General features: G+C 40.0%; 1 protein-coding gene across 1 annotated transcript; it reads right to left on the bottom strand.

The window, feature by feature from the left end:
- Window positions 1–471: 471 nt before the first annotated feature.
- On the bottom strand, window positions 472–2988 carry scrt1b (scratch family zinc finger 1b). Its single transcript, XM_058397868.1, has 2 exons — window positions 2405–2988; window positions 472–1372 (listed from the first exon to the last, which is right to left on the bottom strand). Exons 1-2 carry the CDS (start codon window positions 2517–2519, stop codon window positions 675–677), a joined length of 813 nt encoding a protein of 270 aa, XP_058253851.1. The 5' UTR covers window positions 2520–2988; the 3' UTR covers window positions 472–674.
- Window positions 2989–14626: the final 11638 nt, after the last annotated feature.

Raw genomic sequence — 14626 nt, 5'->3', positions numbered from 1 at the left:
CAAAACATACCTGATTTTTTTTTTTAGAAAAAGCTGCTATAGGCAACAGTTCAAAAATACCATGCATTACATGATTATTGCTGTATATATCCTTACGAGAATCCCAAAATATTGCCCATTGATACTACCTAGGTTTTGGCAAAATGATAAGCCTAAGTTTTATGATATTGGCATAGATTCATTTTTTTTTTTTTTGCATGCAGTACATAGGCATATGAAATCAAAGAATCTGAAAATCAAATTGTGACTGATTCGAATGCTTTGGCATGTTAATAAACCTGGCAAATAAGCAAATGAATGTGCAAAACATAAGATAAAAAGTAAACACCTTTTTTTTACAAAAAGAAAATAAAAATCGAATAAATAAATAAATAAATAAATAAATAAATAAATAAATAAATAAATAAATAAATAATCAATCGATCAATCAATCAATCAATCAATCAATCAATCAATCTTTCATTTCCATCCATCGCGGGGTCACTTGCAGCAGTATAATAATATCAATTGATAAGAAAAAAAGTTATTTAACAGCATTGTGTCACTCAAACCTTCAATGTGCAGGAACTCTTCCCCGCTGCACTGTCAGCACTGAACTCTGCACAGCAAACGAAGCCTCAGTATTCCCTTAGGGTCAAAAACGTCTAGAAGAGCCGAGGCTTTGTCCGCTGAAGTCACGCTTGGAGCGGCGAGAGTGCGCCCTTGAAGCACGCCGACTCGTAGTGTTTGTTCAGATATGACTTGAGCGCGAACGTCTTGCTGCAGCGCGCACACTTGAAGTGTTTGAAGGCCGAGTGCGTCTGCATGTGCGCGCGCAGGTTGGAGCGGTCAGCGAACGCCTTCCCGCAGTGCGCGCAGCCGAAAGGCTTCTCCCCCGTGTGAGAGCGCATGTGGCCCTGCAGAAGCCAAGGACGGCTGAATGCTTTGCCACAAACATCGCATTTGTGCCGTAGGTCGTGCGTGAGGACGTGCATGGCCATTGCCGGCATGGACACATACACCTTGCCGCAGGTCGGGCACTTCTTTGCCATCTTGCTGTCCAGGCTGCGGTGCGTCTGCTTGTGGCGACTCAGGTTTGATGACGTGGCGTATGACTTGCCGCACTCAGTGCACGTGTGGCGAGGCGGACTGCGCGCTCCTCCGGTCGCCCTGCGCCGTGAGCGGCCATCCGTGATGAAGAAAGCGTGCGCCGTGTAGCCTCCACTTACTGCTGCGTCGCCGTTGATCGAGCCGCCCGTGGTGTCCGAGCGCGGGCTGTCCGCCTGGTAATCACTGTGAGCGCCATCATACAGAGGCTCCGGAGAGGGAACTTTAACGGCGCCATCAGTCTCTGCATCATACACCGCCGGAGTAATGTAGTCCCTAATGTAACCTAGCAGGGAAAGAAGGAGCACTTTCATTCACTCATGCACAGTCGCAATGAAAGCGAGAGAAAACTTGAAACTTGGTTGACTGGTGCCAACAAATCAAAAGCTCATTTTATAAAGGCTAAGCTTCATATTCTCCCTTCTGGCCTCGATATAAAGTTTCATACAAAGAGAAACTAATACTGAAATTATATTACTGCATACCCTATTCGCTCATATGCTTAATTAATAAGAACACACATTAATTTATCTTCTTATAATCTGTATAGGAGTGTTTATACTTTTTATTTATCGTCTGTCTCAGTGTTTAAGTTGCAATGCTATGTTGTTAGTAAGTGTCCCTTTTTTTAAATCCAATTTTAATTTGGATCCAACCTGCAAAGCAACTTTCTACTGGGAAGACATTAATGAATGAATAAATGAATGAAAGAATGAATGAATGTCCAACCACGTAAAGGCTGGCACAACACTTGGGTTGCCTGATGAAGCATGCACACTGCAGTATATCAGTAGCACTGACCGTCTATTTGACCGACACTCTACATTATGGACGCGAGTTACTCCAATAAAAAGCAATGGACCTGAGAACGCCCTAAAGCAGGTTGTCAGCACGCGCTCATCTAGGTTACCTCCAAACCCACATGTCAGAAAGTATGTCAAAACACTACACCACGACAGGTGTTCAGTATGAAATAGACGTTATAGAAGATAATGTTAGCCTGTATTCTACACAAACTGTTAAATGAATAGAGTGATAGACGCATGCATCCCATTTGGCGTGTGATGCGTGAATGACTTATTATTTTCCATTGCTCGTAAATGGTTGCAAAGTTAAACACCGCTACATACAGACAGAATTGTTCAAATAGATTTTGTTAAAGTGTATGTCACAAGTTTTAATGAGATAACTTCAGGCTTTTTTTTTTTTATTAAAGTAGCACCGCCTGGTTCTGTCGCGACACAATTACACTATAAAGAGTGCTGAGTTCACTCAAACCCGAGGCAGGAGGACTGTGAGAGAGGAGATTTTAATTTACCTTTTTCGTGGATCCGCAGGTTCAGGTCAGATCTTGACCTGCCATAAGCGCTCTCCAGCTCTGCGCATGAGAAATCATCTAGCTTCACCTTCTTCACCAGGAAAGACCTTGGCATGTTTAGAGCGCGCGGCACACACAGACCCTTCCACTACGCTCGCTTCTCTCACTTTATCCACGTCAGAACCGGAAACGAGGAAACGGTTACTTCAAAGATCCTGTAACCAGGACAGGAGCAGGAGGAAGAAGACGCGAGCCGTCCTCGGTAGAAGCCTCAGTGTGTGTGTGTGTGTGTGTGTGTGTGCGTGCGTGTGTGTGTGTGTGTGTGTGTGCGCGCCCGCGCACCGCTGATGTTTTACCAGTCGAGCGAAATGCGACTCCTCCTAAAGAATACACACACAGTCGGGTTTGCAAAAGCGAAGTGCAAAAGTGAAGCACGAAAGCGTTTCCAGAGGTCTTGCTGACGGGAGGGCATAAATCTGTGGTGTCCGCTGCCTCCTTCCTCCCTCCTCCTCTTCCTCCTCTCCGTGTGGATGTGCGCGCGCTTGATCAGCACTGAGCGCTTTATACGCGCGCGCCGATCAGGTGGCGCGCTGTGAGGGGAAGCGCTTAATGTAATCCACCCGAAACCTCCCGGGAACGGCGCTGTGCGAAAATGATTTATTGATGCTCTCCTTCATCTCTATGTCTGATTTTCTATTTTTTATGCGGGCAGGGTGAACCGTCATGTTTCGGAAAGATATGAGAGGAATTTATTGTTTAAAAAAAAAAGAGGCAACGGTGTAACAAGTCTCAGTGTCTCTACAGTACTAATGATTAGCAGAAATGACAAATTGCTTTCAAAACACAGACAAGACACTCTTCAATATCTGTCGTGTTTCTGAATCCATCTTATTCAAATAACAATCCTTTAATTCTTGTGAATGAAACTGATGATCACGTTTTGCTGAATGCGTCTTGATGTATGTTATATGACGTTAATATTTGCAGACAGTTTGCACATAGTTCTCTCATCCTTCCCCTTCAGTATTACAGGACTGTGGTTAGACTCACTGACCTCTTACTACATCATACACATAACTTAATCTAATAATAGAAAGTGGCTTAATTAAGCATGAATTACAAGCATATATTAATTGCATAACTCAATCTATGAAGCTATTCAATTCCATGTAAAAATAACCACAAGCAAAAGAAGAAGAAGAAATGGACTGGTGGTGAGGAGGAGAAGAAGGAAAGTTGTGCTTGAAAGCCACTATCTTGCTCTCTTGCCTGAGTTGCCATAGTCTAGCAAAAGAATGCAGAAACATCTAAAGCATAATTTTATTCTTCATATTTTGATTTCTGCCTTTCATATTTCATTTTTTTTTATTCTGAAATGAAACACACCAGAAGGCTCTAGAATACACATGGCTGTCTCAGTGTTAAAGAACTGGAACAAAATGAAACTGTGGAATGGCTGGTGTTCCCCTGAGGAATAAATGAGGACCTTTAGCATAGCAAACAGATTGGGTACTGTACATTCCAAATAACTACATTCCTAAAACTACAATACAGTAGGCTGCATGTCATTCTCTTAAACTGAACTACTTTCTTTCTTCATTTGACTATGTAATCTGCACACTCTTGTTCAACTAAAAGGTCACTACAAAGTTTTCTCATGTTTCATTTGCTCTCTATGTTTATTTTTGTTATATTTCATAATCTGATGGAATTAAAAACCACATATTCAGCATTAATTAAGAAAGTTGTGAAGTTTTCTGTGAAGTTGTAAAGTACAAATGTTGCACAGACACACTACTGCATACTACTACACTCCTCATCGTAACACAGAAATCAACATTACGATGTAAAGTGTGCCAGAATAATGCAGGCCTGAGGGTGGCACCAATTTCATTTCTATTCAATGAGTCAGAGCAAGTCATCTAAAAAGCTACCACAAGGCATAGATCTCACTCTGTCAATCAGGGTATCTGAAAGCAGTCTGTTTGCACTGCTTTCATGTTACCCTATACACATATACACACCACCAGGAGCAGCAACAGAAGGCTCAGTGCCCTGATGAAGGGGACTGCTGGGTATTGTCCCTCGGCCTGCTGTCGCAGTAACACTAAATACTGCTGAGTCCAGTTCTCACCAGGCATCTCCACACACATACACATGCACACACACACACACAGTGCTGGACTAAGAGCAAAAACATACCTCGTCACTTTTTCCCCCCTCTTGTATTTTTGATGACTGCAAATGAAACACAATATAACACACATTAGCAAACTGGAGACCAATACACCCTGAACTGCACCAAAGTCACGCAGTGAAAAGAATACTGATAAAACACAGCACCAAGCTCATTTTTCTTAGGCAAATTGAGAATGATGCTAGCAATGTAGAGTAATTAGGATTCCCCCAGCTCAGTGTTTCTAAAGCCTGAGTGATCAAAATCATTGCCGCAGAGTGTCAGGCAAGCTTGGAGAGGAACTTTGCCTGAAGCGCTATCCCTGACAAGGGTTTGCTGCCATCTGCCCCTTTGTACTGTCTTCTTACTGATGAGGAAAGATCATCTGAACCTCCTCCGTGGTAATTGCCTTGAATCAGTGAAATTGCATTTCTATAGACACTTGACATCCCTCGCAGCGAGAGTAACATATTGAACACCTCAGAAATTCTGTTTTAGTGGGAGATAAAAATGAGAGGACTGAGGTATCATTTCCTCTCGCCGACACTCGAACAATGATGTGTCAGAACTGATCAGTGGTTACATCCTTCTGCGCTGGGAGAGGTGGAGAGTCAGGGGAGCGCCAGAATCACACAGGTTCGCTGATGACATTATTTCACACACACTGACACACACACACGCTGACACACACACACACACAAACATACGTTTATCTCTCCGGTGAGCCTGGGAATTGCTTTTAGCCACTAGGTTAAGATAAGTGTTTTTTAAAATACAGTTGTCGACTGGTCACAATGTTTTCCTATATAAATATCCTGGTTTCATTAGCATATTAGTGAAAATGGAAATTATTTGGTCTTCATAATAAAAGAACTGTACATTTCCAGGTCAGCTAATTTGGTTGAATAATGCAGGCTGTATATTGTCACAGTTTCGTGACACACTGAAAGCACAGCTTGTATATGCTATTGACCTGTTTCTTGGCTTTTATCCATTAAGGACCAACTGGACAGCAGTGTCCCTCGGCATGCTGCAGCATGTGTTTTATGGGTAGCAACTAAGAAAGTCACCTACATGTGTGCTGGACTGGGGTCTGCTGGATGGGGACTGCATTAATCTTTTTTGTCATATAGCAGTCTCTGGAGAGAAACGTGAGTCAGCCAGGGACTCAGCAAACCCCCCTTATCTTGCAAAATCACACACACACACACACACACACACACACACACACACACACACACACACACACAATCTCAGCCTGGCAGTCTGGAGCACTAATTAAATGTGAAAGTTGAAATGGCTACAAAAGCCACATTATGCAAAATGGTGTTTGATTTTTTTTACCCATTCTCCCCACCATCTCTCACAGCTCTCTCCTTTTTTGTTTCTTCTCACACTGTGTCCCCGACGTGCAAAAAAAGAGAGAGAGAAAAGAATGAATATCTTGGAGCGGCGGACTCACTGTGTGGCTCTCCATGTGTGAAGAGTCAGCTGAGTGAGTCTGATAATTGGACACTTTGGCTGGAAATAGTTTTATAACAGAGAGGCTTGTGTGTGTGTGTGTGTGTGCGTGCGTGTGAGCGTGTGTATGTGGGTGTGAGTGTGCGGGTGTGTGCGGGTGTGTGTGTGTGTGTGTCTTTCTGTCTGTCTGTCTTCAAGATCTTCCAAAGGAACTGGCAATTGTCCTGAGATCTTCTCAATCAAACACCTAGTTAAAATCCCACATATGCAAACAGATTTAAATAATTATCACCTATACATTTCAACAGTTCACGAATATTATATAATAAATAAATAAAGCACATGTTCTGCCTTAAGTTTTTCTACTTGGACTTCTGATATTTATTTGTTTCATTAAACAATAATTCAGTCAGGAAATAAAAGACTTCAACAGGAGTTTGTGGTCTAAGTACTGGTTTTATTAGACTACTGGTAGTAATCTGAATGCTGAGTCATAATTCCAAACAGTTCTCTACCCTACCCTCAATATTCAACAAAAAAACGTACTTCAAACGACCCTTCCAATGAATTAATTCAAATTCGGGAATTGTACGTGTTGAGCATTGCAAGTTGAATGATGGGACAAAATGCACCAATACACATGGTGTACAGAATGAGTAACAGCTAATGAAATGAAAAGGAAGTAACAATTAAAAGAAGGGATAAATGGACGAGAAGTGTGTTGCAGAGAGCTTGTGTTCTGTTGAAAGGGGGCATGTGGACAGGGGAATTAGCCTGATTAGCTCATTTGATTTGAAAGACTGCCCCTCAAGAGAGTCCTCACTCAGAGTACCAAGGAAAAAAAATCTCCACTGTGCAGGCTGTGTAACCAATGAAAAATCAAGAGGATTTTTTTTTTTTGAAAAACACTCAAGTGTGGAGTCAGATGAATTGCATGCAGCACTGCAGCACTGAATCTCATAACTGTACACCAACTCATACCATTTGCATTTGTGTGTGTGTGTGTGTGTTTGCATGCGCGTGTGTGTGTGTAGTCTATTATATCATTGACACTGTAGCTCTTTCAGCTCAGTCAGAATCTGTCTGCAACACCTCTTTGCTCCAGAGCATGAAATCTGGGTAAGATAATTAGTTCATTTAACTTCATTGAGCATGCTGGCACACAGAGTATGGGAAATGAGCTGGCAAAGTTGTGCCACTTTATTGAATTTAATGCTAATATAGAGGCAATATTTTGTGGTCATAGGCAATGATGACATTGCTGAGCTGCGAGTAAATACCCATATCACTGATTCACTGGTTTCTCTCTCAACAATCACTGACATCACATTAAATAATCACAAATGTATAACTAGCTCTGTAGTGGTTCCAAAGCCTGACACCTCAAGAGATTTTATTTACTGGTCAAATGACTCTTCCTTCCCATTATGCACATGAATTCAGTGTATTTGCCTGCTCTGGCTGTCAGAAAGACTGATCGTCACTGTCATGCTTTCTATCTTATGTTTAGTCATAAACATACTGTGAGAAAACTTATATTGTTGAATTTTCAAATCTGACTGGTGTAGCATCATGGCTTTTTTCATTCTACAACACTTCATTCACAGGGATGTGTATGATAAATCACATGCTCACATTGTTTTGTTCTGATCTGGGTCACTATGGACCTGGACACCATCCCAGGAATGCTGTCCATTAGGCAGAGATATACTCGGATGGGATGTCAGTGCAGCGCAGGGCACTAGGCACACACTAACACACTCATTCACACTTAAGGGCGATTTAGCATAGCAAGTCCACTAAGTGAATTGTTTTTGGAAGGTTTTCTCTCGGGAACCCAGAGAACATGCGAAGGAGCGGAGGAATTCCCCATGGATGGTAACACCAGCTCAGCGAACCTAGAGCTGTGAAGCAGCAGTACAACCTACTACACTGCGGCACAAACCCATATATTGTGGATATTCCACATAGTCTAATGATATGCAGATTAATTATGAACATATAATCAGGATTTTCTGTAAGGAGACATTTATATATTAATTACGGAAGGAGTCTCTGGTGTTATTGCTTTGTAACGGCTAGTAAGTTTCCACCACAGGACAGCTTTTGGGGCAGATGACTTTGCATTTTACAGTTACTAAAGAACACAACAGGCTTTTTTGTCTCATTAACTTCAAGAGAGAAGAAATGCATGAGCCTGCTGAGGGAATGACTGTGGTGTAGATGTTATAATGTAAGCGATAACAGGAATGAAATTTTTCACAAATATCTTAAATGTAACCATAAAGGTCAAACAGGTCATTAAAAATTGAAATTGCAAGCAAACCGCTGTGGTACAAGAGGAAAGATGTGCTTTTATTACAAAATAATTGCCTTATAGGGTAGTAATCCCATCCTGGAGTATTTCTGTACAGTATATCAACAGAGCAAGTGGTGGATATTTTCCTATACAGCACATCCTCCTTTTCGTGTTTTATTCCTTCCATGTCTCCTGCAAGAGCAAGACTACAAGTTGACATGGATTTCATGGGGGGAGGTTCAACAAGCAGTAAAACCATCCTGTATCTCAAGGTTCTATTCTTTGCTAATCCCCTACAGCCAAAATAGAGAAACAAAAACATTCTCATTATTTTCCAAGTGGGCGATAGAGTCTATCACTGTCAGTGGGCAAGCGTCAGATGGAGAAGAATGAACTGGCACTGCACCCTTATACAGATAAGCTCACTTGGAGATTGATGATGGCATGCAATGGATGCCTTATCACAGTGGACTGGCTCAGTGCTATCTATCTCTTTAGAGAGTATCTTCTCATCAAGGGTAACACAAGATGAAGAGTTTATGAAGACAGATGCTTCACTCTATAAAGGAAGCCATGGTGAAATGGAGCCGAGTTGGTTTGTTTATGTTCTCAGCCATAGTACTAAAACTCCTAATGTCCCGTGGCTTCATGAGCACCATATTGTCTCTAAATGAAGTGCTGAACTGCTTGGGTCATCACTAGGGCAACTCCTTATGCGGTCCCTCAGCAGTCAGCTCTGTAGAGTCCCGTCGTAGTGGCAGCATTTTCAGCGCAGTTTTGTACAACCATAGAACTTTGAATACACCAATATAGCACTGTCAGCTACACAGAGGACAACGGGGAGTGTTTGAGAAGTTTTAACAAGTAGTTTTAACAAGCTGGACTGCATGGTTCTGCATTGCGCTTTGATGCTCAACATCACTGTGCTGTGATGGTGTTCTGTCCTTAATGCTCTAAACAATCAGCATTTAGACTGGGAAAGCATGCTGCGATTGTCTGCATGTGATTTGCCTAATGAATGATTGCCTTGATTATGCATGGAATATAATGAATAAACAGAGGGTGAATATGGATGATGAAATTAGTCATTACAACAGAAAGAAAGATGTATTCATGAATAAATGTTCCACTATTCTCATAAACCTTTGCTTGCTGTCCTTACAAGATAAAAGAGCATTCTATATTAATCTATTATTAAGTTTCACCAGCAGAGGAGTTGCATTGTGTTTAAAAATGTTTTCTTTTTGATAGTTGAGCCTTTTTTTTTTTTTAAACCAATAAACTGGTTATTCAGCGTACAGATTTTTTTTAATACAGTTTTTAAGATTCATGATGACAAAATCATTGATTAGTAATGGCTATGTAGTTCTGTTGAGGTGTGGCTCATTCACAACCTCCCATGGTGCATCAGCATGTGCATACACACAGTCTATCTCCAGATGGTGCATGTGAGACAATATGTTTTCCTGTTCTCACACACTCACGCTCCTGCTTGCTGTTCAAATTAAAAACATTTAAAAACTCTCACGGCTGTTGGTTAATAAGTGTGTATATAAACAAATTGGAGTTCATGGGTTCCTGGAAAGAATAAATACAATACACACATTCGCTTGGTATGCTACTGTACTTTTTAGAAAAATTTGTCGTGTAAATGAACAATAATTAATATATAAAATGAAAAACACATGAGCTTAAGTATAGAGAGACAATGCATCTTTTAAATACAGTTTTCAAGCCTAAAATGAAACATTTTCTCAAGTATATATCCGGGTGTTGTGGGTAACATTGCTGCCTCACAGATCTATGATCCTGGGCTTGGGTTATCGCGTGTTCACATTTCCTCTAGGTTTTCCAGTTTCCTCCCTCTGTCCAAAAACATGACAATAGCTATGCTAAATTACCTGTAGCTGTGAATGAATGTGTATGAATGTGTGATTTTGTGCGATCCCTTGAGATGCCCTGGGGTGTATTTTGCCTTGCATCCATAATCTGGGATAGACAATAGATTCACCACAACCCTGACCAGGATTAAAGCTGATGAAGATCAGTGACTGAAACATTATTAAAACTTCCAGAATAAAATACATGTACTGTATCTAGCTCTTTGCAGCACTGCAAACTTTATTGCCAGAAAAGAGTAAAAGCTTCTTGAGTATACAGAACACAAAAAGTTAAGATAATTATAATGCACATTATACTATACACTATTATCCACTGCTCAGGTGACTGGCCTTTCTGACTGCCTGTGAATTTCACGTGGAAGGACACAAGAATGTATTGTACAACTGCTTAAACAGCAGTCAAAATAACCAGTGGACTAAATGTCCATGTTCCTTATATTTTTAGTTTAATTTTAGTTTAGTTTAGCAATAATGCAGAAATGCTTTTATTCAGAACAAAAGTGTCAGATCTAATTTGCAAAGGCCCGGTGTGGCTGCCAATTTTTATCCCTAACAAGCAGGAGTACATCTGATTTAATGCTCAGGTTTTTTGAAGACTGAGACCAATTATGTATGGATATATAGGAGATAAGATATAGGAAGAAAATGCTTTCTAAAACATAAGGAGCAATACAGGCTCTGAGTCTGAGCAACTTCACTCAGGAAGAAGCAGGTCTGGTGACTTCATCCCTCTGCTCTTTACAAAGAAAAGCATTACCTTACAGCTGAACACAAATCCATGTGCTGATTACATTCTGTTTGGGTTACACTTGCATTTCATTTGTTATCTTGTGTCCTACCAAGTGGGCTGTCTGTAGTGTCAATGACACCACCCTGAGGAACAATGGAAACGAGTGGCTGATCATATGCATGCAAGCAGGACAAACAAGTCATTTCTAGCAGTTTGACTGCAACATGACATCAGGTGAACTTTTTCCCATTCAGACAGAAGATTTGCATCTGCCGTGCCTGCAGAGAAATCAGTGATCTTTTTAATTACTTTTCCTGACATTATTGCTGAATTTGAATTAACTCATTTCGACCTCTGTACTTTTCGGCTACAAAGTTGGAAAAGATGGATTTGCTTGTCTTTTGTTAGGAACATGCAAGTCAGCTAATGTGAGTGAAATGAGTGATCTTTAATGTTCATTGATCTTCTTAAAACTGTATGGTCATTTATAGATTCTAGATATATCTGTTATAACAGCAGTTCTAATCGTGTATGTATGTTGATAGAACAAAAGCAATACTGCTTATAATGTAACTTTATTTGCGAAGACTATAGAGTTCAATAACTCATAGGTAAATATACAGGAGCAAATGTGTAGCTCATTTCTGCTAATATTATTTTCATTAAATACTTAGAATTACTGGTTAATTCGGTTAAATCGTCACAGATCTGCCATTACATCTGTCAGCTTGTGACAACAAGGAATTAGTGCCTATAATGAACTCAGAAACTACACTGACCTAATAGTTCCTCATGGGCCGTTGATTGCTGTTGTAGAAAGGACATTATTCAGTTACAGTTATATTATTTACTGTCCAGTGTCACCCAAATGAGGATGGGTTCCCTTCAGAGCCTGGTTCCTCTCAAGGTTTCTTCCTTCCCATCGTTGCCACAGGCTTGCTTATTAGGGATAAAATAAAATAGGGATAAAATTGCTTAATAATTTAATTAAATAATTAATTTTTATTTATTTATTTATTTATTTATTTTCATTTTTTTTTCTATTCTATTTTTTTCTCCTTTCTCTGTTTCTCTTCTTTTGTAAAGCTGCTTTGAGACAATGCCCATTGTAAAAGGCGCTATACAAATAAATTGAATTGAAAATTGAAAAAATTAATTAGTCAATATATATGTTATCAGGGCTTCACCATTAACTATGTAACAATTAACTGTCTGAAGCAGTAATTACTGAGACTTACATTTGTCCTACTACTAGCTAACTATGGCTCTTTTATAGTAGCTACTCATCGATTATTGATCACACCAACATTATTTCCCAATAGCAAAGCCTTACTACTATTACTAGACTAAAGATCTACTACGTTAATATACCCCAGTCTGTTTCAAAGCCTCTAAAATCTAAATACTTCTATGAGTTCCATTACTAAAGCAGTAACACCTCAGTCATTGCTAATAAGTTTAATTTTATTGTTTAAACTTATATAAGTATAGGTAACCAACACTCTTAGTACTGTTATGTTATAGTGAAAAATGGGAGACATTTTGTTTGTGTACCTACAGTAATGTTTCAGACTTCATAGTCTACTTGAATCTATGTAAAGCTCTGCGATCTTCAACGTGTCATATGATTTGACAAAAGGGATGCAAGAATACATTGAAGGGAAAATGACAAGCTGGAAGTAAGCAGTGTCTGGGATATATGGGTTCAGCAATTGCCTCTTTTCTACAACTCATACATGCCCAGCAAGCCTGAATAATAAGGGATAACAGATATGGAATGCCTGTAATGCAAAACCAAGCTATTCTTGGAAAATGCAAATTTACACAGATTTCTTTATACAAAATTATACAAATTTCTTCACATTCCACATGCTTTTATAACATTTGGCAGACAGACCTATCCAGAGCGACTTACATTTAGTTCATTTATACAAGTGAAGGTTAAGGGGCTTGATCAAGGGCCCAGTAGTGGCAGCTTGGCAGTTCTGGGATTTGAACTCATGACCTTCCAATCAGTAGGGCACCATTTTTCACCGCTGAACTACCACTGCGTAAATGGAGTAAGCTGAAAGAACTTTCACAATGCCAGAGCTTCAAAAAGAGCTCAGTGAAAACAAGAACAGAAATGTGACTTCATCTGGGTTTGCTTTTACTGACACCATTGCACTTGTGTCATACTGCCCCAAGAAAAACCAACACGTCCTCTTTCTAAGCACAATGTACAAAGGTGCAGCTGTGAGCAGCAGAAAGAGAAAAAAAATCCAGACATTGTTTCAGGACTACAATAAGACCAAAGTTGGGGTAGAAAATTGGAACAAAGTTACTGCTGCATATATATAGCTACCTACAAAAACCTGCACATTGGCCCTTGCTGTTTTTTTTATCCAACATTATTGATTTAAGCACTTACAAAGCTTTTGGCATTTGGGGTGAAATCAACACTAATTGGAACAGTGGCAAAATGGAGTAGAATGATCTTATGCTGGATCTCAAATAGAGATGAGAGTGTGATCTTCTTAGATCATAACCAGCTATGACCATTGTCAGGGAGACTCAAAGTCAAGCTGCACCCCTGGATACTCCGACTACAGCAGCACCAGCAGCAGCTCTTGTTGAATATAGCAGCTCTGCATGGGAGGAAGTGATTAAAAATCATATTATGGGTGCGAAATGCCAGAAATATATCTGTAAAGCACACACTTAGACCCTTTGTGTCTTGCAGGACTAGAAACCAGCAGTCATTTAGGCTTCCACTCCCCGTTTTTCTATTTTTGTATTGTCCTGGCTGTTGTTTGCTGATCACCTGATGTCTGCCTGTTCACTGTTCATGTCTTTGATCATGTTTTGGGTTTATTTGCCAGTGTGTTTTAAATAAATTTCTAAATTGCATTTGCATCTGCTTCTGCCTATGCTTCATAACACAGCCAATCATGTGGCAGCAATGCAATGTAGATAGAGGTCAAGAGCTTCAGGTAATGTTCAAATCAATCATCAGAATGAAGAAAAAGTGTGATCTCTGTGACTTTGAACTTGGCACAGATGTTAGTACCAGATGGACTGGTTCGAGAATTTCAGAAAATGCTGATCTCCTGGGATTTTTCTAGCATTTATACAGAATGGCAGGACAAACAAACAACACTCAGAGACCAAAAGTTTTGTGGTTGAAAAAAACTGGTTTGACTTGCCAGGACAGATGTAGTTGCTTATATAAACTCCTTACAACTGTGGTGAGTTGAAAAGCATCTCAGTAAGCACAAAACATCAAATCTTGAGGTGGCTGGACTACGATAGCAGAAGACCAAATTGGGTTCTACATCTGTTAGCCAAGAACAGGAATCTGAGCATATCATGGGCACAGGCACAACCAAAATCGCTTGGTCTTTTTTTTCCAGATAAACATTTACATTTTGGAACAGGTTAGGTAGATTAGATAGTGAAGCACCAGGATGAAAGTAAGACTTAGGTATTGGGGATGCAAAATGGTCAGCAATTAATCAGTAGTTACAATAGACGAGCCATAATTATCTAGGAGTTGTGCACGAGAAAGAAGTAACAAGTAATTAGCAGTTCTTAGTATTTTCTCTTTCCTGCTTAGTTCCTATATAGTTATCTACAGTATCTCACAAAAGTGAGTACACCCCACATATTTTTGTAA

This window comes from Hemibagrus wyckioides, linkage group LG01 (genome assembly GCF_019097595.1).
Source record: "Hemibagrus wyckioides isolate EC202008001 linkage group LG01, SWU_Hwy_1.0, whole genome shotgun sequence".
Classification (NCBI taxonomy): domain Eukaryota; kingdom Metazoa; phylum Chordata; class Actinopteri; order Siluriformes; family Bagridae; genus Hemibagrus; species Hemibagrus wyckioides.
This window is presented reverse-complemented; position numbering and strand designations above follow the sequence as displayed.

What these genes read in the sequence shown, in the direction of transcription:
- scrt1b (XM_058397868.1), bottom strand. Translation starts at nt 2,519, where the DNA reads ATGCCAAGGTCTTTCCTGGTGAAGAAGGTGAAGCTAGATGATTTCTCA. An exon ending in CCTGCGGATCCACGAAAAAG is followed by an intron (nt 1,373 to 2,404) that starts GTAAATTAAAAT and finishes TTTCCCTGCTAG; the next exon opens with GTTACATTAGGGACTACATT.